The sequence below is a fragment of the Aedes aegypti genome, chromosome 2 (assembly GCF_002204515.2).
Source record: "Aedes aegypti strain LVP_AGWG chromosome 2, AaegL5.0 Primary Assembly, whole genome shotgun sequence".
NCBI classification, from domain to species: domain Eukaryota; kingdom Metazoa; phylum Arthropoda; class Insecta; order Diptera; family Culicidae; genus Aedes; species Aedes aegypti.
In genome coordinates, this window is record NC_035108.1 from 124302954 (window position 1) to 124326401 (window position 23448).

Below are 23448 nucleotides of genomic sequence, written 5' to 3' on the forward strand. Positions count from 1 at the left end.
GAGAATTATTTGAATCATTTCCTTATTGACCTAAAAAATAACTTAGCATTCCTAGTTCAACATTCTGAGAAAAGCAGTACGTTACACACGAGCTGTGCATATTAGTTTCACCGTGTTTGCAACAAAAGATTTTGTAGCGTGGAAGGCACTTTCTTTCATGCAACAAAATCTCCGATTCAGCACGGTAAAAAATATTTAAAAAAATAATTTCAATAATTTCAAAATCGAACTAAATTACCTGTTAATTGCATTTTTAGAGGTTTACATGATCTTTGTCGCGAGAATTTGTTACTCAATGCACAGTACAGTCGAAGCTCGTTATAACGACAACTTTTATAACGACAAAAGCTCTCTATAGCGACATTTTTCGGTCCCTTGAACAATATTTCAATGTTATATCTATTCTCTATAACGACTTTTCTCTATTGCGACGGTCCCTTGCGTTGTCGTTATAACGCGCTTCGACTGTAATTGTTTACCTTGTTTACGAAGGAAACCGGCATTAAAAAGCCTTTTGTTTTTACATAAATGATTTAAATATTAAGGTGGCACAACTCAGAATCCAAATATGGCCGCCCAATGGTTGACTTTTGCCCCCATTCACCTTTCAAAGGCACTGATCTGGAGAATTAGTTGGTAAACGTTTCTGGTCTTCTTATTTTAAGCGCACTGTTGTTGGATGCCTTCACTGCGAGATTTGTGCCCTTGAAGTTTTAGTGCAATCTTAGAAATTGATTCCAAACTGTTTCATTTACTGCAACAAAAGTTGTCAGTAATTACCATGCTATGGTATGGCGCATCACTGCAGGGTATTCCACTTATTTAAGACAAATTATGTGTTAGAAAATGTTAGTGTAGTGTTTATCTTTTTTTTTATTCATTTTCCGGTTGATTTTTACAAATGATATTGTCGAGCCGCCACCGAATCGCGCCAGTGTGACTCGCAACGCGCCTCAACTCGCCGCATTTTGAAATCAGTTCTGAGGTGTGGCGCTGCATTCTTACACAGCGCACTAATCAAATATTAGTCACGCTTGGAGATTGAGAAAAAATAAAGTTAAAAAAAATGTTTGTCCTTATTTTTGCCGGGTCTATAATATAACTCACAAGCACGTCGCATCCTCTGTTGGATGCAACAGTGAAAGAATTAGGTTAATCCGTTGACGCGTTCTCAAGCCATTTCGAGACATACATGTGCTTACTCTGCGAGGCGTATGAGTCGAGACGAATACTGAATACATAGAATTTCACATACAAGCATAACGGATTATGGCGCGAAATCAACACTGATGTAGTTATGTCGACTATTGTAATGGAGCTGCTACCAACTAGGTGCAGTCCAACTCATTTGACCCGATTTATGCGTAAACAGGACCTTTAAGGCGAAGTAGGCCGTCATTGAAATGTGTATGCGTAATTATCATTTTTTTTTTTTTTGATAATGGACGTTGGATTATCAAACTTTTTTGAACTTTGAATTGCCCTACTGACATTCTTGTGGTATAAGTAGCATGATACAATTATCTTGAAATAAGTTCTATACTGATATTTGTCTTTACTCAAGATAGCTTTGAAATAATTTTCTTGATAACTTGTACCATGGTGTACACTCTGAGAAAAATCTAAACTAACTAGTTTAAAAGACACACTAAAACGCTATTTGACTGGTTGGGTCTAGCTTTCGTTTATCTGCCGGTTATACTGGGCTAGTATAACTTTCAAAAATACAAGGTGTTGTATAGGAATGCTTAATGACTGATTAGTTTAACTGGTTTCCGATAAAAAAAATATTTGAAAAATAAAAGAAAACTAAATTTATCGCATTTTAAAAGGGATAAAATAAAAACCGAAAATAGTAAACCAATTTATTTCACAAGTATGTTATAATTATTAAAAACAATCTTCACTAAAATTCATACAGCACCACCCTCTTACTTCCTTCCGTTGGCCGCAACCTGCTGTGCGGTTTTTTCCCCGTTGGCAATGGTCTGGAAATGACGAGTAAACTTCTTAGCCTCTCGGTATTTCTTCAGCAGACGACGCAGGATCATTCACAGCAGCCTACAGGCATACATGCACTGGCCGTACCTTCCCGATGTCCATATCCACAGTAATGTCCCTTACGGCGAACAAGTCTGGGCTTGCGGATGCTGAATCGGGCTTCTTGATGATCAAACCATCCGGATCTTTTCTGTCGGAAGTAAGACGGACGTCACTACACTCCAGTAATCCAATCAATCAGGGGAAACCTTGCCAGCTGATGCAATAGTGATCGGCAACTATGAAGGAACCCAGCGTAAACGAGGAGCACTAACTCCAGCACTGTGAATCCGATCCGGGGATCGATGACAGCTTCAACTGTTGGCCTTCGGAATATCATCCATCGTGGCACCACAAACATCATGTACAGTGTAGAATACTGAAAATGAGTAATTTAATTATTAAATTAAACGAAAACAAAAAATCAGTTATTTATTTACCTTTTATTTTGGATCAGGAGCGGAGATAAAGTTTCGCGAGTGATTGAAAACCGTTGATGAAAAACGTACACTGAACGTAAACGCTCTGAAAATTTCTCTGACATAAATCAGAACCTAGTTTAATTTCCTAATCAATTTAGTATTCTTCGTAAACTGAGGCTAGTATAAATGTTCAAAAAGTAAAAATGGTTTTGATTTTAATCTTTTTTCGTTTTGTTAGGATTTTGAGTGTATGGATCGATGCACGAGCTCATCCTTCATTGACGTTTTAGCGGTGCACTGTTATTTATGTGACCATGGAAACGAGTGAATTTGGCACTGCTCAAACGTTTATTGGTCCATAGACCAGGTATCTGTCCATAACTAGGAGAAGTGAATTAACAAGGATGATCTTATCAAGTTCCATACAAAATCTGCTTTTTCTCAACGATAAGTTGATCCCTCCTTCACACAAGGTGAACCACTTCCCCTATGGACCAATGCACGAGTTCAATGGACCGATGCACGAGTTCATTATTTGACGTTTTAGCGGTGCCGTGTTATTTATGTCACCATGGAAACTAGTGAATTCGGCACCGCTCAAACGTCAAATAAGCGAACTCGTGCATCGGTCCATAATCTGGTGTTTGAGCGGTGTCAAATTCACTCGTTTCCATGGTCACATAAATAACGTCACTGAGTGTAACAAAAATGCATAATTCGTTGTCTTCATTCGAAAAATGCAAAAAAAAGGAATTATTTTGATTCGGGAAATTTGCTGCTTAAAACAAAACTGCAGCTAGTTTTTTTTTTAACTTTGTGTGTACTTTTGAGTGAATCGAGAGATATGGGATTGTACACAAATTATGTCACGCAAAATTCCAACTTTTATTTTTTTGTCATGTTGTTGTACGGGTCTTCTAAAAATTTTGTAGTGCTTGGTCCGCCACCAAATATTGTTGCTGAGATTTGGCTCGCGTTCCTTAACACTTTCTTTCCAACGATTTTGATCAACAAAACAGGTGTATTTATAAAAAAGTGATTGAACAAAAAAAATGAACTTTTCAGTTTGAAAAAGTTCACTTGTTTTCAATAGTAAATTGATTACTTATCCATAGTTTGACTATTGAAACAATTAGTTGACTGTTGGATTGATCTAATATGGAATCATATTATATGTAGTACCGTTTTGATTCATATTCCGAACACTTAAGGCTCGCAGTGAGTTTGAACGCATATAATGAGCATTGTTTGAGCCTTATTTTTTTTCAAATTTGGTTTCTCTTAGCAAGATCGAACTTTAAATCATTTAGTATGGATATAAAAACAATGTTTTATCACGTTTAACTATTACTTTAAGCCTAAAGTATGAAATAAAATTTTGCTAATTAAATACTGAACACTGTGCTCCATCTATCTCATATTCCAAACAACTTGACTAAAATCCCGAACAGCAAGTAATGCGTATATAAATTAAAAATTTCGCAAATCAATTTTCTGAGCTAATTATTACAGCCTTTTATTACAGAATTATTACAACTACTTATATCTAAATTACCGTTAAAGGCATTAAACTTGAAATGTGAATGACTATCCCTTCCTGGACATTTATTGATATATTTTTCATTCACACACACAAAATTTAATTTTACTAACATTTTGAAAGAGGGAAAAGCCCCTTTGAGTGATTTCCATTGGAAATCTTTCTCGAAGAGGCACAAAACCTCTTTATCTTTTCAATAAAAGTTACAAATCAAACTTAAAACTAAAGGCTCATACGGTAGTAAACCATAACAGAACCGTAATCTTGAAACATAACAATCGGCGTTAAGTAAGGAGTGTCATCGAAAGCCAGTGAGGGAGAGAATCATAATCAAATCCAACGTGACATCTGAAAATAAATGTAAAAAACACAAAGAGTACTACTAATTTACAGGGTGTCTACTAATTTACAGAAATGAAATTCCCTGCGATTTCCAGGTTTTAAAAAATAATGCCAAGATGAGCAAATCCCTCAAAATATACAAATAGTTAATTTTAGATGGCAAACAACTTTTTTAAATGAAAGGTATCATTGAAAATACATTTTTTAACAATACATTTCAAACTATTTTTTCGCTCCAGTAAAAACAATAATGTTTTGTTTTTAGTGTAAACATAGGAAAAAAAATATTTTAATTTAACTGCCGCGAAAATCAAGAATGTTTATCAAATGATCTGAATGTGCCTTAAAGCATCAAAGTCATATTTGAAAAAAAAAAAATTGTCTATTCGATATTAAGAAAAAAATATCCTTTCCCTTAAAATGGGTTTCAGGATTTCTGGAGAGCGTTTCGGTATTTTTTCCTTTGGGGAAATCAGGGTTGGTAGTATGACCATATTAGAAACAAAAGCTATATAGACTTAAGGCCCTTTTCGGAATTTCTTATGACATTACGACAAGTATAACAGCTCGATTATATATTTCTTTCACATATTACTCCGCAGATCTCTTCAGGAGTTTGTTTTGAGATTTGTCACGAACTTTCCAGGTAATTGTTCCATGAATCTTGTTTTATATACCTTCAATAATTCAATCTGGATTTATTCCAAGAATAATCACATCCGGAATCATCCATCCAAAAAATATTCCATTGATTTTTCTAGGACTTCCTCCAGCATTCCCGTTTAGAGCATCTTCAAGAATGCAAAATTCCTTCAGGAACGCCTCCATTTTTTTAACATTTTTTAAAGAAGTTTTCAAATATTTTTTTCATCCAGCGAAACATAAATTTTTTTTTTATTTTAGATGTTTTAGAAATTAAAAAAGATCTGCGGTGAACTTCAAAAGAAAATTCTAGAGTAACCTCACATGAAGCTTATGTGAGTTTTAAGTACTCCTTGAAGAATTCCTACTAAAGTTCTTCCTAAAACATTTAAAACATAAATTAGAATCTTCAAATAATGTTCTATAAGACGTTTTGAAGAAATTATATGTAGCAATTCGGACCGAATCCCTGATTTTTCACTAAAGTTCTGAATAATGGATATTTTATTTGAAAAAAAAAATATAAAGAAGTGTTCAAACACGCAGCAACAATATCCTATGTCAAATTTATCGAGGAATTCTTCGAGAAGTTTATAATAGATATCATAGAATAATGCCTGAGGGATTTTTGGAGCATTTCCTGAGAGTAATAGTGGATGAATATTTGACAAAATCCTTATAAAAATGCCTGGAATAAATGAAAAAATCGGCTTAGGAATAATTTTAGGATTTTGTAGGAAAATGTCGAAACATTTTTTTTTTCAAAAACTCTGGAATTAACTTTTGAGGAAGCGTTACAGTGCTCTAGGATTTTTGGACCAAATTCTGAAGAAATGCCTCTAAGCATCCATTGAAATCGCTGGTAGTATCTGGGGAGACATTTCTGAAAGTATTCAAGAAGAAATCACTGGAGAAATTACTGAATTACTGAAATGACTGAAACATTCCTCGCGAGATCTAAGAAATATAATTAAGAACTTGTGAAACAGTCGCTTAAGAACTTGTGGAATAGTCGCCTAAAAGCCTAATAGTTATAATATAATTTTGCATCAGAATTCACTGCAAGCAGATTAAAAAGGGACTTTAGAGATATTTTTTTATTAAAAAAGACTTCAGCGACCATAACCAAACATAGAGCCTTGCATTAAAATAGTGATAAAGACTCTTAAAGAAAATTTGCTTACTTGAAAAATGTACTATTTTTCGTGTCTGTTGTAATGTTTGCTCTTTTCTTACAAAGTTTATTATTTTGGTATAATAGACGAAAAACATTTTTGTAAAATTTTGTGAATGTTTTCAACTTATCAACTGCTTATGAACGACACCTAATTGTAGCTGTACTTGCCTTTACCAATTTGGTAATCTTAAGTGTCCTTGTCAAAACATGTTTTACGCTGATTTATTTAAAAATCGTTGAAAAGAGTAAACATGTCAATTAGCGTTTTGATAGCGGCGCAGCCGAAAATTTTATAAATTGAGGTCATTTTTTGTCACAAAAACGACATTTTATACCATCTATTACTGTTTCAAAATAATTTCCCTAACTGGAGCCGAAATTCCCTGAGAATTCAAGGATTTTCCAGGTTGAATAAAATTCCCTAATAATTCCAGGTTTTTTCAGGTAGTAGACACCCTGATTTACTTTAGGACACCAACGTCCTTTGTCGCTCGAATCCCAACAACTAACTCAAACTATTCGAACAAATAATATAAATATTTGGTGCACAATCTTTAATAAAGTTGCACGCAAAGTAAAGAGCAAATAATTATGCTGAAAAACAGAACAAGGAGATTGCAATTTAAAAAAATGACCAGAAAATAAATTATAGACACCATCACCAGCAATGCCGTCAATCAATGAACCATCAGTATAAAAAAAAATGTGCGGGAGTAAATTTGAGACTAACGGTAATTATTGCATATTATTCATATGAATCGGTATGTTTCAAGTTCGTAGAAAATCAATGGAGATCTGGAGCTACCATGGGAAAGAAAGTGGTTAACGTTGGACGGGCCTGATCTGCAAACTTGCTCATGGTCCCATAAGTTAATTCAGAGATTTCTACCGGACTTGAACATAGACCGTACCAGAAACCGAACCCAGACACCTTCAGCATGGCTTAGGACGTTACCTCCTCAAGGCTTACAAAGGCTCTGCGAGGTTAGCAAACCTTCGAGTAATAAATAATAAGAGTAGTTCTTTCGCTTCTATTGTGCTTAAAACAAATCGATTTCAATTATAATGATTTATTTACTTTCAGTTGCTTCACCACATTTTTTAGTCATAATAGTGTTTGATGTATTTGATCGGCACTCACTGCGTCGAACAGTCAGTTAATCAGTTTTATTCGTTTAGTTTTTCTCTCTACATACTTATCTATAATACAGGCTTGTGTTTTTTTATTCTCATATTTTCCTCTCATTTTGCATTAAGATTAATTTCTGCTGTTCTGAGTTTTGAATTAACGGCATTTTGCTATTTTCTTCTCAGTGTAAAGTAATGTGGTATAATGCATAGGGTTGGTTTATTTTTATTTATAATATTTATTACATGATTATTTTTGCTTACTATTTTCCAATACATCTATTTAGGATGACGCTGTTCGCTCATTGAGTAGCTTTTATACGGATTCCTATGATCAATTTAGTTCGTCTATACAATTTTACTGCAGTAGAAAACGCCGGCTTTTTTATGCACAGGGAAATAACTGCCATGATTCACAATCAATAGTGAAAAGTTGGTATTTAGGGATAAGGGGGCGATTCATCAACAACAAGGAGATCGATCGGCATTTGCTCTATGAAGCGTCAAAAAGGGAACAACCATGTCAACAGTTTGATTGTATTTGTTTTATAGGAATTTTAGCTACGGAAGCAGATGTTTTCTTGGAAACCTGCACCTGATTTAAATTTCTACCAAAAGAAAATGTGTAACAGAATGGAACATTTTGCGGAGGAGATTCTTCACAGTTTATTAACAATTTGGGTCATCATCGGATTGACATACGGTACGGTTTCTTGGATTACTATAAAGAGCTATTTTCATCACTAACTGGGATTATTCATAATTGCATCTTGGTAAAGTTTGACGGAACCAGTTTGGTTCCCATAGGTTGTCTCGTTCCTTAAAAAGAGCTTTCTTTCAATGATTCTATGTTCATTAAAAGGTGGAGTTTGAATTAAAATTGCTTCATATTCCTATAGCAGTGCCCCCGAAGGGTGAACTTAGCTTTCTTTCATTAATTTATTTAATCTACTACAGATACACGAATTTGATAGATTCTATTTATATATGTATATTGGAATATTATTGAAAAGTACAGACTTCTATCTTACAAAGATGCCGCATCAATTTATGTCGTTCTGTGCTCTACAAATAGAACAAAATTGCGTTAGGTCATATCATACATACTTTTCTTTGGGAGGTCCAAACGGAAGGTCCAACACTGGTCAACAAAATTTGACAACTGGAACTGTTAGATCACTTCTACTGAAACGAAGTTCTTTACAAAAAAGACAAACATCCGAACTGGTTTATTTGAGAATAAATAAAATTATTCGGCAAGATCATGGATGTAGAAAGGCAACAGAAAAACGGTTTAAAACAGATAAATGTTAAATAATGTTTGACTGATATCGGCTTTATGCACACAACTATTTCCACATCTTAATACGCCATTGAATAATGAAAATTCTGAACAAAAAAGAAATATTCTTGTGATTACCTGCGGAATCATCGGTTTACTACCCCGAATCCAGTACTGCCAGTATACAAATTGGTTGTAATCTCCACGAACTTTTGCTAGTTAACAAAATTTGTAAAAGAACAGTTGCATACACGTACTAAACATGGTTCAAGAAAAAGAAAATTAAAATTCCTAATGTCACACTTACAACACCTGTCGGGTGATCTTCGTCCCGCGGAAGCAGTAGTAGTTCCGTCGCTCCATCCGAATAGGGCTTTTGTCGGGCATTGGCCGCTCCGCAGCGCCACTGCAGCAACCCAAACGATGGCGGCTCTCCTTCGATTGCCGACGGTCCACCGTCAACTATCCTCGACTGTAGGTGCGGATCGCATGATCGCGTCTGCCCCGAAGTCCGGCAACGACACCGCCTTTGGAGACGGCGGCCACGGCACAGCTGCCAGGTAACCCAGCGGCGGTCGAACCGGCCGTTGATCCTCCTGTGGGGTACAAGATACAACAAAGTGTGTTTGTGTAGAGGAGAGGCTGGCCAATCGGAAGTGGATTAGCACTTTCGAGAGATGGACAGAGAGTGCACAGGAAGGGGGCGCAGAGTGGACACTGCTTGCTTTTGGAACTATGGATCCTCCTTGGTACGCGAGATGGAAGAGTGGCAGAAGGGCGCGGCAGCAACGGGTGGGCGTGGCGAGGGAGGTTTGTGTGTGTTGATTTGGTTGAGCGTTTCGGAGTTTCGTTGTGCTGAGGAGGATGAGATTTTGGCGTGAGATATGGGTCTAAATTGATTTATTTGTTCGATAAAAGGATTCGAAGTAGGTATCTAGTTCTGTTCAAGCTTTCGTGAGAACGTGTTCATCAATTTTGGAAGGTCAAGTGCGTTGTTCAGAGCAGGCGACTGCGAAATCGTTGCTTTTCGGCAGTGACTTTGTATGGATTAGATGGTTGATGTTCGTTTTTACTAGCTTTACGATAGGTACTGATTTTTGATACATTTCTTCTCGATTTTACAGGAATTATGTCCCATTTGAAAAGTAAGTAAGTTATTGTGAGAAATTTCAAACATGTTAGAGGTCCTATTGGAAAAACAGGATAAGGGTGATGAAAATAAAAATGTAACGTCCTCAACTTCAACTCAAATCAGATGGGATTCGAACCCATAACTCTTGTATGCTAGACGAGGGCTTTACCAACTAAGCTACCGAGGCACTTAATGACTCAATAAACTCATAAGGTAACGAAATTTGAATTCAAATTCCACGTCATTTAAGGTCAATGGTGACAACATTTTCGAAATCTAAAACGTTTTCATAAAACTAGACATTCATAGAACTAAAACAAAAGGACTTGTCCGGAAAATGTAAAAGTTTGAGTGATGGCGTAATCCAGTAACCAAGAATCCTGAGAATTATTGTCACAATCCTTAGAATTTTGTGTGAATTGGTGGTTTTCTATCTAAAACTTCAGTTGTCCCGCTCAAATACTTCAAGTCATTAAGTACACCTGAATTCCAGTGACTGAGCAAGATTCGATAAATGATCGCAATTCTCGCATAACTTATGATCTCGCCCCAGAAGCTATTAGTAACCGAGTGTGTAGTTCGTTGTTTTTAGGCAAACAAATGGACTAAGATAAAATGTATCACAACTGGGAGATAGAGCATCTTCTCTTCATCGTAGCATTGTTAAATAACGTGTAAATCCCTTCGTTCGCTCAGTAATAAAAAGCTATACATTTGGTTACAAATGGCTTTTACGGCGAGATCATGAATTAAGAAAGAATTCATCGAACGATCGACTCTCGTCGATGTTCTTTTCAAATAATTTTGATATGAAGCTTTTGTTTGTCAGGCACGTTTAGATAGTCGTTTTCTTATCTATGAGCGACTCATTGATTGTTATTTAAAAGGCACTTAGGGATGGTACATAAATTATGTCACGCTAAATTTCAACTTTTTGACCCCCCCCCCCCCCCCCCCCTTCGTCACGTTTTTTGTATGAGTCCTCCGAATTTTTTGTAAGGCTTGTCACGCTTGGCTCGACCACCTCCCCCCCCCCCCTTGGAACGTGACGTAATTTGTGCATGACCCCTTATTGGAGCTGATTGATATGCGATTAGCTTCACATTTTTAGACTTCTTCGGCAAAGTTGTTCATTACCACAAGGGCTATGCTTATTTGAGCCAAGAACAGGGGCGACTCGTAACCTCAATTTCTACCTGTTCTACGATACTAAAAAATAAATTTTGGCAGATTTACAATCAAATGCAACAATTGAATGTTTGAAATCAACGATTTCAAAGAGAAATCGATCTTATTCTAGCACACGCTTGATTTTTCGTATTTTTGCCCCCAGAAAAAGACGAGAAATGGCAAATTGATACTGGCGGATTTTTCGAAAAAAAAGGGTGATTTAAATGGACGGAATGTTTCATCACTTTTGGTAAGCTTAAAGCTCAACATTGCTTGAAATGTGCTGAAATCTGAAAAAAAAGGATTATGTTCCTACACCCAAGCTATCAAATGTAGAAGTTGAAATTATCTTCCGGGTAACTTGAGAAAAATGAAGACATTTATTCAATAGGATCTTTGAACTTCCAAAAAACAACTAAAGACTGAAAAACAGGAATAGTGAAAGAGCTTTCGTCGACTAGCAAAATAAAACTTTTGATACCAAAGCAGAAGAATTAATCCGGCGAAATCTTTTTCTCGAGGAAAAAGAGCCGATATACTCCTACAATTAACTATTAGGCACAGGTGGCAAACATACTGTATAAATACATCAAAAAAGTTCAAGCAGCTGTTCCTTCGCTGTGAAAGGGATAATTTCTCCGACAAGCTCAGCTTACTGTGTAAATCATCTTTACAGCTATTCAATCTGTGACAATCACGCAGACATTAAGACGATATCTGTGACAGTCACGCAGACGACAAAACTATTGGTCAAGAATACTTAGAATTGAGTACAAAAATTGCTGTAGTAATAACAGTCTGGATACCGTATATTCAAGAGCACAATTTGCGTGAATCACAAAAAAAAACATAGTTTATACTTTAAGTATCAGTTTAAACTTTGTGCCTTCTGCAGATTGCACAAAATGTCCTATTGGAAATGCGACTGGAAAATGCTATGGATCAATATTGGACAGAATCGCATCTCAACTTAAATGTGAATTAAAATTGATTTATTCAACGATTTATCTTTTTACGTAACCCTACCATATTTGCACAAATAACTTGAAATTGGTGGTCCTTATACATGACCACATGCTCATGCCTAGAAGACTACTATATCAAGTAGGCTAGAAACTCTGCAAAAAATCAGAAGCGACTGTTAGCAGCGCAACTTATAATTATAATTATTTCCACCTATATAAACAAAAAAAAATCGCTCTCAACATACGTAAACGTCCACCACAAACCTATTAATCTGATACATATGATTAGTATAGTACCGATTCATTCACTAATTTCATAAGGCGCCGTCCACAAATTTCATAAGGCGCCGTACACAAATTACGTAACGCTCTAGGGGGAGGGGCTCAAGCGTTACGGCTCATACAAAAAAAATAATTTTTCATACAAAAAACGTTACGGAGGGGGGGCGGTCAAAAATGTTCAATTTTAACGTTATGTAATAAATAGATGCCGCCTAACGCCAAAAATGGGCATTTTTGATACCCACCCACCCCTTTGTAACGATTTGTGTATGATTTTTTTACAAATTTTGTAAGAGCTGTAACATTTTAAGGACACCCACCCACTCATTTCAGCGTTAGAATTTGTGAACAGGCCCTAATACACGCTCAATCGTATGCAGTTGACATTTGTCGCGATCGATGTCAATGAGAAGCCAACTTAATATATCCCCCAGTGTGTGATGAAATTGCAAATTTTAGGGGATCGAATAGGCAAAACGCGAGGTTATAAGACGCTATTGTGAGTTATGGAGATAGCTTTCGTCATTGATTACGAGTTTTTTGAAAGCATTTTTTTCGTTTAGAATTTTAGACGGGGTTGGTGGTCTGATGGCTACCGCTTCTGCTTCATATGCAGAAGGTCATGGGTTCAATCCCAGGCCCGTCCCTTTCCTCGTACTTTGTAGTTGTATATCTCTCACTTGCTTCTATCTTCCATTCTAAATATATCACACTCAAACTATTCGTTCATAGCAAACGCTAGAACCAGAGACGGACAAGAAACCGTTTCCCTAACGCTTCCTACTTCCACGTGCACGCCTTTCTTACGCCTGATACATAGGCAGTCTGCTAACCACAAAAGCAAACCTCTCTGCCATGCCTTTCCCCCAATCCATACACTCCCGCATGAACTGGCGTGGATGCAGTGGAATATACGGTCTACGTGGGAGCCAGTTCAATGCATCATCAATTCCTCCCCCTTCCCCTCATTGGTCTGCATTCTGACGTGGCAGGTGCCATTGTTGCCTAAAAATAGAAGATCACCAGCACTTATACACTGAGGATGTCTGTTAGTCCCAAGCAGTCATTCGGTTGGTTCCTTGTGTAAGTGCAGCTGATCTGGCGATACTGGAGTGCATCCACGGGCGGCCAATCAAGCTCAAGCATTTTTTTCGTTTAGAATCAGCAAATTACAAATAACAATGTGTTTATTGTATTCTATACTCCAATTTTCAGCGAGTTAATTTTAGTTTTGAGCAAAAACTGCTTTTGAAGTTTTGATGATGACGATGATTATGATGACGGATTCTTGAACGTCAATACCCAAGTTCTTCTAGATATACTGGTTTTCAAATTTTATATTATGGGGAAACGGTAGTGCGAGAGACATTCGTGTAATGTGAATAGAAAACTATCAGTTTTGAATCCAAAGTGTATTCAAAAATAAGTACCATCTCCAGCAGTTCTTACCAAAACGTGCACACTCTCTACTAAATAAAAATTCAAAACCTACCATTGAGCTAACGTATGCAAGTATCTCCCTCAAGGATCCCAACGAATCGCAGGTTTTGCTCTGAACAATCTGCTGCAATTGTTTCTAAAATTATAGTTTTAAAATATCAGTCTTATGGAGGCTTTGCAATCCAATGACCGTTCCCGCCGATAGTCGCGAACAGAACCCATCCATAGAAACCTAGAAATGTACTTTCCCACTGCAGTTCTCTCATCGTTCCCATTCCCCCTCTTCAACGTCCCCGAGTCAACACACAGCGCGCAAAGGAACACGCGACTACCGAAGCAGAAAACAACCCAACGGACCTTGAGCCTCGTCCCACCCGGTTTGCGCCTCGTTTTTTTCGTGTGAATCGGTGGCCGCGGCTTAGACAAGCGAAAACGATCCTAAAACGGGAAAGAACAAACAAAACAGAATTTTGTATGGCCCGCGGCAAAGGGAAACAACCCCCACGCACGGCATGTATCGTGTTGGCATAAAGAGAAAGAGAAAAAGAAAAAAGAGAAAACCGAAAACGAAAAAGAGAAAAAGAACAAACGTTCGACATTCATTAGAAACGGGGAAGGATTGAGCGTTTTTTTTTGGGGTGCGGTACAGCTACACATCCGAGCAACTGGCGCGAGACGTGCATCCGAGGGAGAACCACCAAACGGATCGGTGTTTGATGTGGCAAGACGAGAAGATTGTGGAGTTTGATGCTGCGAGGTTCAACACGTGGTGTCCCCCTACAACTGGACAAAGGACGACAATCTGGTTGACATTCATAATCACTTACCTTTGCTCTCGCCGTTTCGCTTCTTCAATGAAGTAATGGTCTTCCGGGAGTTGATTGGTTTCCGGTTGGTACGTTTGTTTTTCACCGGACTGTAGTCCATATCCCGAGTGTCATCGTCGTCGAAGAAGTCATCCTCGTCGTCCGGGTATATCCGACGACCGGAGAAGATCCCATGGCCGTTGGTGGTGGCAGTGGTAACTCCGCCATTAGCTGCCACGTTATGCACGGAAGAGGATCGGGAGTTGGACGAAAGGGCCGAGCGGCTGCTGTTGGAGAAGGCTGGTATCACGCGTTTCCGGGAGGACTTCCGCTTTGGAACAGCTTGATCTGAATACTCGGAGAAATCCGAACTAACTGCTGTACTGGCGGATCCGACCGAGGTAGCCGAATGACTCGAACTGCAGGAAGATTCGTCCACTTGGCAGTAGTCTTCATCGTCGCTGTACCGCTTGGCGGACCTTTTGCGGGATTTCTTCTGATGCAGATCATCCTGATAGTTAATGCTGCGCGCGGTCGGTCGTATCCGTTCTCGAAGGCCGGATTTACGACGCTTCATAAGCCGGAACTTTTGCTGCTGCTCCCGGTCGTGGTGCTGCGGCGGAGCATCGTGGGAGGAATCGTCCACGTCTCCGTAATACGGCTTATGGTGGTGGTGGTTATTATTATTATTGTTATTTCTGGCTATCACAGGAACTTTTTTGTTGTTGTTGCCGGCGTTGGCTTTTGAGTAGGGTTGATGATTATTGTGACCGGGCTTGGACCGATCCCGGTTCAGTCTTTGTCGGCCACCTGGCTTCCGATGGCCACGCGAGCCTCGGCTTTCGTACTCCGAGCTTTCTTGATCGTTAAAATCGCTATCCTTCTGGTCGCTACTCTCCGACAGTAGCTGTCGTCTACGCACGGTTCGCGGTTTACCTGTAGGTGCACAAAAAAGTGGATTAGGACACTAAATATTGGTGCAAAGTAAGCTAGGGAGAAGCCATCATTTTTCAAGGGTCTGGGTCGTTTGGCGTAAAGCCATTTGGCATAACGGTCATTAGGCATAATGACCATTTGGCATGAACAATTTTTATCAAGTAGAGGCATATTTTGAAAGAAGGTATACAATCCTAGTTATGGAAAACGGCGTTAACCCGAATGACCTTATTCCAAATGGCTCAATGCCAAATGACTCGCTCCCATTTTCAATACTGTTGATTCTTCAGGGCATAACTTAAAAGATCAAATCCTCTCTATAGTTTGTCATTTTCTTTAAAACAAGGCTGGTGGCTATATCTGATAGGTATAGAGGTCTCGGGTATTGAATACACTATTTGTATTTAAAATGGAAAATGTGGAGAAATCCCAGGGTGTCGACTTATTTTTGAAAATAAAATTCCATGACTTTCCCTGACCTTCCAGTCGGTTTCCAGAAAAATTCCAGATATGGTAAAACTGATGATGGTAAAACTTAATACTTGATTATTTACTATCCAAGCTAAGCTCAGAAAATTCGAAATTATTTATTGACCATACTCATTTGAAACCTTCCAACATAAAATATAGGGTGAAATGGTCCAAAATGCCACTTTAAGGATTTGTGTCGTTTTCTCGTAATGAGATCTACTTTTAAACGCCATTGGAAGTCTTAACAGTAACTCTTACAATATTTGCTAGTTATTATGATGAAAACCATTTAGTATGTAAAACGAATAGTCAGCAACTAAGCTTCTCCATGAGTTATTAGGTCTCTGGCATTTAAACGTTTATTCGTCAATAAAATCATCGGAAACCTTAATACACACTTAAAATAAATCGCAGTATCCTGTGAAATAAATCACCTAATTCGAACTGCAAACAACAAAACTACAGATTTTCCTGTGAAATCTATTATTTTACCGAAAAAATCCGTGAAATCGACTGTTTTACCGGAGAAAATCCGTGAAATCTACTATTTCACCGAAAAAAAACGTGAAACAATAACTTTTACTGTAACCCTGTGAAATACTAACGAACAGTTCGGTAACAGCATTATTTTCACCGAACTTCTGTGAAATCGTGTGACAGTCGCTCTGGCAGGCATGAGCTTCCTTTTGTTTCATTTTTTGGACACCATTATCAAGCAGTGAAAGCTGACTTAGTGGTAGCAAGCCTGCTTCCTGATCGGAAGGTCGAGAGTTTCATTCCCAGTCGAACCATTTTCTTGTTTTTCTTTATGATTTTGTTCAATCATTTTACAGATTGTTCGGTGATTTTTCACCGAACCTTCAGCTGTTGAGATTACGGTGAAATTTCACCGTAATCCGTAATTGTTTTTTAAGTGTGTATGTATTTGAACAAAAAAAGAGGAAAACTTTGATTTTCACCGGGAAATTAAGCAAAAATAATCTATGACCGTTAGTGACAACTATTGGGCAAAGAATGCAAATTGAAACGTTCTAGGAATGAGGTGAGCCATTTTACCTCATCAGTACGTGTTGGATCATGTTCTTTACATTTAAAATTGTAACAAAGGATAAACTCGGATACTGTACTACCTCAGATATAATTTCACATATTTCAGGCATAAACGGCAATGTTGGACACTTTTCGCTATCTGATCATACCATTTTTTGTATATAAGACGCAACACTATTAAGATTATCCACCATGCTGTTTTTAGTGGAAGAACTTTCTGCCTGAATTTTGATTATAACTTTTTCCAGGTAAAATTCCAGCCATTGCTAAAAAAGCTTTCTTAGAGAATTGCCTCAAGGAATTTTACAGAGATTTCACAGAAATTTCTATTAAGAAGTATTCCTCCTTCAGGAACTCTTAAATAATTCTTCCAGAAACTCCTTAGCTTTTTCCTTCATATATAGGGGGATTAGGGGAATAATGAACACACGGGGCGAGATAAGCACCTCTTCCTAGAATATGCATATTTCATCAAAACTTTTTCCACTTACAAATCTGTTTTGTTTATTAACTTTATGACGGTATAAAAGTTTATGTTTTGCTTCAATTGTCCATTGAATGTTGACTTTACCTTTTTCTCAGCATGTTGTTTTAAAAGATTGATAACCAATCTTCTCATTAATAGTATTGATTGTAAAAAATTATGATTTACTTTAGTTAATAGTTGATAATATTGTATAGCTGAGTTGGTCTAATCAATAACATTGCAGACAATCAATTTGTTTGTTGTTGTAGTATTGAAATTTTCCCTGACCTCTAGTGAAATTCCCGGACTTTCCCTGACTTTCCAGGTCAAGAATTGAATTCCCTGACATTCCCTGCTTTCCAGGTTTTTTCAGGTAGTCGACACCCTGAAATTCATGAAGAAGTCCCAGAATTCATTGGTGACAGAATCTCTGGAGAAATCACTGGAAGAATTTCTGAAACTTTCCTCGAAGAATCTGTAAAAAAAATCCTGTCAACTCTGAAACTTCTAGAATTTTCCCGAGGACTCTTTCTACCATAATTGTTCAATTAATGCTTGCAGAAATTTCATCTTGTTCATTTTTCTTGTAAAAAAATACCTTGGTCTGTATTGGTGCTAAGAACCAGTGTTGGGAATGGTAATAGTAGTACACGCAAAAAAATTGTGCGGTAAAAACTATCATTTTAGGGGGTTAACTTAAGCGCTCGCACCGGCAATTTTCAGCAGACCAGAAATGCGCTTGATTTAACCATGTCTGTAGTCGAAATCGAATTGATGAAAATAACTTCTGTCAAATGTACCAGTAATGCGGCGGGATGTACCATAAACATATAGTAATTTGTTCTGAAATTCCATGGTAGTTTCAAGAATAGGCGTAGTCAGCTACAATAGTAGTTTTTACCACAGAATTTTTTCCCGTGTAGGCTTAAATTTCGCGAAAATCACGTCGGCACCGCTCAAACGTCAAATTAGTGAACTCGTGCATTGGTCCATATTGGGTACATGAATTTTTTAAATCGTTAGTGTCATTGAAGGCTCGAAATGCGGGAAATGCAGCGGGAAATAGAACATTTTTCTACAGTAATTTTGGGTTGCTAAGTTAGCAACGGGTGTTTTGCAATTTTCAAGGCTCTTTGCCTACAGCAGCGATAGTTGTGAGTTTCACTGGCTTCGCTGACTGCGATTGGCTTTGTTTGGCTACTGTAGAATGAATTTCAGATTTTTTCCCAACCCTGCTAAGAACTCCCCACCACAAAACAAATCATTCGATACTCACCTATCACTTCACTGCCTTCCGATTCTTCCGCTTTCTCGTCTACTTCCGAATCCTGTTTCTCCGCTTCCTCTTCGCCGTTCACCTGTTCATCTTCCTCTTCTTCCTCCTCCTCTTCGACGTCATTAATAAAATCACTATCACTTTCTTCTTTCCTAATGGTGGCCGCCTTTGTCGTTCGACCCATCTTCCGAGCTACCTGCCTTTTACCCTGAGTTAGTTTTCTCCTATCATGGATCTGCTCTTCCTCCACTTCCTCTTCTTCTTCTCCGTCAACATCGTCATTGCCGGAATCCGCTTCCTCGTCTTCTTCCTCATCTTCTGCTTCCTCTTCACCATCTTCTTCTTCCTCTTCCGCTGCCACTTCCTCTTCGTCCTCCTCTTCTTCATTATCACTGTCGTCCTCCTGTGCATCCTCATCATCTTCCTGCTCCATTTCTTCATCCTCTTCCGGTTCCGCTTCAACCATCGTCTTATCCCGGTGCTTGACGTCGGGTGGTTTCTTCACACCATTACTGCTAAAACCATTCGCCTGGGTGATATCCCTCATGAGCTGCGATTGTCGCTTCCTCAGGATGTCCATCATCGGTTTGGTGTAGCCTTTGATGTAGTCTTCACTCTCTATGTAATCCAAAGCGTTGGAAGTTTTGTTCTCAAGCTCCCTGATCGCGTACGTCGGATTACCGCTGTACCTAATCACAACCTCTTCCATCTGGTCGGCCCGCTCGAATTCCTTCTCCGCTCGCTCGCGCGCAATCTGGTCCGGATCGGTGCTGAGGATCTCGGACCAGCAAAACTTCTTCTCCTTCTTGTGGGTGGAACCTTTGCCGCCGTGGGATTTTCCGTTGGCGGGAGTTCGTGCGCTGTCCCGTTTGGAGCGGAGATTTTTCGGCGATGTGGTTTTGTTGTGCAGAGTGCTTTCGCGGTACGGCAGAACGCCTAGCTTCATCAACGATTTGACGTGGTTGATCTTGTTGGTGGATTCCGCTTCGTCCTGAGAGGTTAGCCGCTGGCTCAGCTTGGCGATGTCCTCCACGATCAGTTTGAGGCGAGATTTCGGCTTGTATCCTAACCGTTGCAGCTCTTGGAAGAACAAGGACCGAAGGTAGTCGTAATCCGGCCGATCATCGTACGTCAATCCGCCCACGTAGTGAAGGAAATCGCCCAGATATTTGGGGCAGTCCTCGCCGTAGATGGTTTTCAGCATTTCGCGGACATCTGTCATGAAGTACTCCTTCATACGGTGTACCTGCTCCGGTTGATTGAGCATCTTTTCGTCCTTCCAGGGAAGGAAACCGCGGCTCCAGAAGATGAGATTATAACTGAAAGAGAGGAAAATAATGCAGGTATTAGATCAGAGTGCATAGTTGTTACTTAAAATCAGGTAAGGAAGTAGAGGGTGCCGCCGATCGTGATCAGCATTTCCGAATTTGGTGGATTTAAGCATGAGATTTTACACTCCATAAAGGGAATCAAAATTTTCTTCCGCGTTTTTCCGGGAATCCTTAAAATTGCGAAGTACTTCTCAAACATATTGAAAAGAAGAGGCAAACAAGTTTTCATTAACTACACACCAAAGTTTTATTGCTGGCAACCAGCAAAAAATTGCTGATTTTTTTTGTGCTGTAAGTCCAGCAATCCTTCCAGCAAAATATATTTTGCTGATCGTTCAGCAAACTGGATTGTCAGGAAATTGACAGATCTTATGCTGAACTTTCAGCAATGCGCAAACCCGTTTGCTGAATAACCAGTAATTAAATCCCAAACAATATTTGCTGTACAACCAGCAATTCGTGAATTCGGTTTGATAAATCAATAACTATTTGATTCCACATAAAATAACATATTTAATTGCGATACATATTTAAATTATACAAACATTTCAATGGATTACTTTCAGTATTTGGTTTTTCATTACGCTGTGACTTTCCCGTTTGCCACAAAGGCCTCCGTGATGAATCTCTTGTGTCTAATGGGTTTTTATCTTAGAAATGACAAAATCTTCAACTTTTCTGTGAAACCATGTAAGACTAGAATATCAATGCCTGGAAATATAAACAAATGTCTCCAATTGTTTGCTGATTTTACATTTTGAAACGATTTTTTATACTTACAAACATCCATTGTTACATGGAGAAGACATCTTTTGAACGAGATGAAAAAAAAACTACGTTTTTGACAGTTGTTTTTCTGATCATTTCAGTAAACTACAAGTTTGCTGATTATGCAGCAAACAATATTTACTTTACTGAATAACCAGTAAAATATAAATTGCTGAAGCCCTTCCAGCATTTCATTTTGCTGGAAGGCAAACTCAAAATTTGGTGTGTATGACAAAGCTGAACGTTTGTTCAGACCTGAAGAGATCAAACTGAAATAAATAATTCATTTGAATTTTGACTAGTCTAAGTAATCAGAATAAAACAGAGAACCGCGTCCCAGCACTCATCGGAAAGGAGAGTTTCTTAAGAATTAGTAATAACGATTTCGACTAAATCTTGGATGCTATTTTTGAATGGCTTTTTCAGACTGGTTGCCAAAATACGAAGTTATCTGTCAAATCGTACACTACAGGTTATTTATCAGAGCTTCAAGCCTGACAAACTTCTGGCAGGAGCTGGTGTTCCTCAAAGCAGCGTATTGTGAAATATTTCCACATCCAAAATTTATGTTTGCGTATAACACAAGCCGCTCCGCCAAAAGACATAGCCTGCGGGCTGCGTGTTATCGGTAGTAAATTGCAAAAAAGTTTGTATATTTTTTCTTCAGACTTGGAAAAATAGACGTTCTAGTTCGAATGCTTCCAAAACTCAACTTATAATAATCCCATTAGGCATCATTTGGAATAACGCCATTTGGCACATTTTCCCATCAAAAACAGTCATCTTTCAAAAGAAGGGAAATAATCCTAGTTATGCAAAATGGTCATTATGCCAAATGGTTAATATGCCAAATGATCTTATGTCAAATGGCACGCTCTCCAATGTGGCGAAGGAGGAAGAATTCATATTGCATTTTAAACTGGCCCACAGCAGTCCGAATGGGGCCTTCCTTAGCCGAGTGGTTAGAGTCCACTGTTACAAAGCAAAGCCATGCTGAAGGTGTCTGGGTTCGATTCCCGGTCGATCCAGGATCTTTTCGTATTGGAAATTTCCTTGACTTCCCTGGGCATAGAGTATCATCGTACCTGCCACACGATATACTAATGCAAAAATGGCAACTTTGGCAAAGAAAGCTCTCAGTTAATAACTGTGAAAGAATCCTAACCTGAGAAGCAGGCTCTGTCATAGTGAGGACGAGGAAGAAGAAGAAGCAGACCGAAGATTTTCATGCAACTACGCCAGTTCATACGGGAGGGGTAACGAAATTTTATGGCAGAGAGGCTTGCTTTTGGTTAGCAGACTGCCTAAGGCGTAAGGATAGGCGCGATATAATGATGGAAGAATGGAAGCGTAAGGAAAGGGTTTCTAGTCCGTCTCTGGTTCTAGCGATGGCTATGAAGTTTAAGTGTGATAGACTAACAGTAGAAGATAGAAACAAGTGAAAGATACAACTTCAAAGTATGAGGAAAGATACGGGCCTGGGATTGACTTCCTGTTTATGAAGCAGAAGCGATAGTCATTACACCACCAACCCCCTCAATTGTAACATGTTGTTAACAACATTTTAAAAACTGGGTAATTCATTTTAGCAAACAAGTATTAGGTGCTTGTAGAAAGGCAATAATCGAGCTACTCACCCTAAACACTCCAAATCGCTTCGTCTCGCATGCGCACCCATATGCGCATCCCGGGAAGTGAACTCCAGCGTGCCATCGTGAGCCCGTCGCTGGTCCATGCAGAACGGCCTGTGCTGACCCGTACTGTCCATAAACTTTGAAGCCAATCCGAAATCAATCAAATGAATCCGTTCCTCCATAGGTCCAGTGCCAGCCTGCTTCTGCTTCTTCTGCTCATCCTTTTCCTTAGCTTCTACCTTTATTGCCGCCCCATTTCGACTAATATGCACATCAATCTGCTTGAAATTTTCATTCACATTTTTGGTCGTAATGTGGTAGAAGAACGACTTGCTGTTATCCCCGTCCTTCCTTCGTTTGCGCTTATTTTTGCTATTTTTATGATCCTCATCGTCGCTGTCATCCCGGTAAACGATATTTTTCAATGGGCGCAGATAGTGCGACTTGACCATATTCTGATAGATCTCCGACTCGGCAACGCCATTGCCCCGACAGGATCGCACCGGATTCGATCCGCTAAACTCAACAGCCTTCTTTACCGTTACGGTTGGTGTCGATAGCAAGCCATTGTAACCTCCGCCGCCTTCGCCACCGGATACAGTCTTCTTTTTATTTGGCGAGTTTTCACCGTTTGCACATTTGTTAATCAGCAGTTTTGCGCTCTTGACGTTGGTCAGCTCCGAAACTGGCACCTTCCCGATCATCAGGTTTTCCGCTTTGATGTCCGAGTGGACGTAACCCTTGTCGTGCAGATGCTCCAAGACGTCCAATATCTGGCAAGCAATGATGGGAATACTTTTCGGATCGACCCGTTTGTTTTTGATCAACGAGTTCAAGTCCCGTTGGTAGCGTTTCAGGATCAGGAAGCGATAGCGTTCATCTTTGAAGTAATGCGATCCGGATGCGATGTATTCTGGCATGCCCGGGGGAATGGGATTGGATTCTGGAAGAGATAAAATTTAAGCTTTAGTAATTGTACAGATCGGGATCGATTATCTGGAGTATCGATGTGATTCTAGGAAAAAGGGAGAAGCAAAAGAGACGTTGATTCGCATCGAAAATAACCATATTTTTTAATACAGTTTATCTACACATTACCCGCTATGTTAACCTTATAAAAAAGCTCTGCTATTGATCATGGAATGTGA

General features: G+C 38.8%; 1 protein-coding gene and 1 long non-coding RNA gene across 4 annotated transcripts in view; both read right to left on the bottom strand.

Annotated features, from left to right (window-relative positions):
- Positions 1-1423: 1423 nt before the first annotated feature.
- Positions 1424-2632, bottom strand: LOC110675315. The gene is made up of 3 exons (XR_002499362.1): positions 2481-2632; positions 2089-2419; positions 1424-1988 (listed from the first exon to the last, which is right to left on the bottom strand). It is a non-coding gene; the product is annotated as an uncharacterized LOC110675315 (long non-coding RNA).
- Positions 2633-7217: 4585 nt separating this feature from the next.
- The window catches only part of LOC5575134, a 60550-nt gene continuing 44319 nt past the window's right edge, over positions 7218-23448 (bottom strand). The window contains exons 4-7 of one of the 3 annotated variants that reach the window (XM_021842210.1): positions 22304-23243; positions 18568-19886; positions 14390-15304; positions 7218-9169 (exon numbers count right to left, since the gene is read on the bottom strand). In XM_021842210.1, coding sequence (XP_021697902.1) covers positions 9036-9169; positions 14390-15304; positions 18568-19886; positions 22304-23243 — 3308 coding nt within the window. In that variant the 3' untranslated portion in view covers positions 7218-9035. Of the gene's footprint in view, positions 9170-13454; positions 14001-14389; positions 15305-18567; positions 19887-22303; positions 23244-23448 lie in introns of those variants that run through there. The other 2 variants (XM_021842212.1, XM_021842211.1) reach the window with 2 other exon arrangements.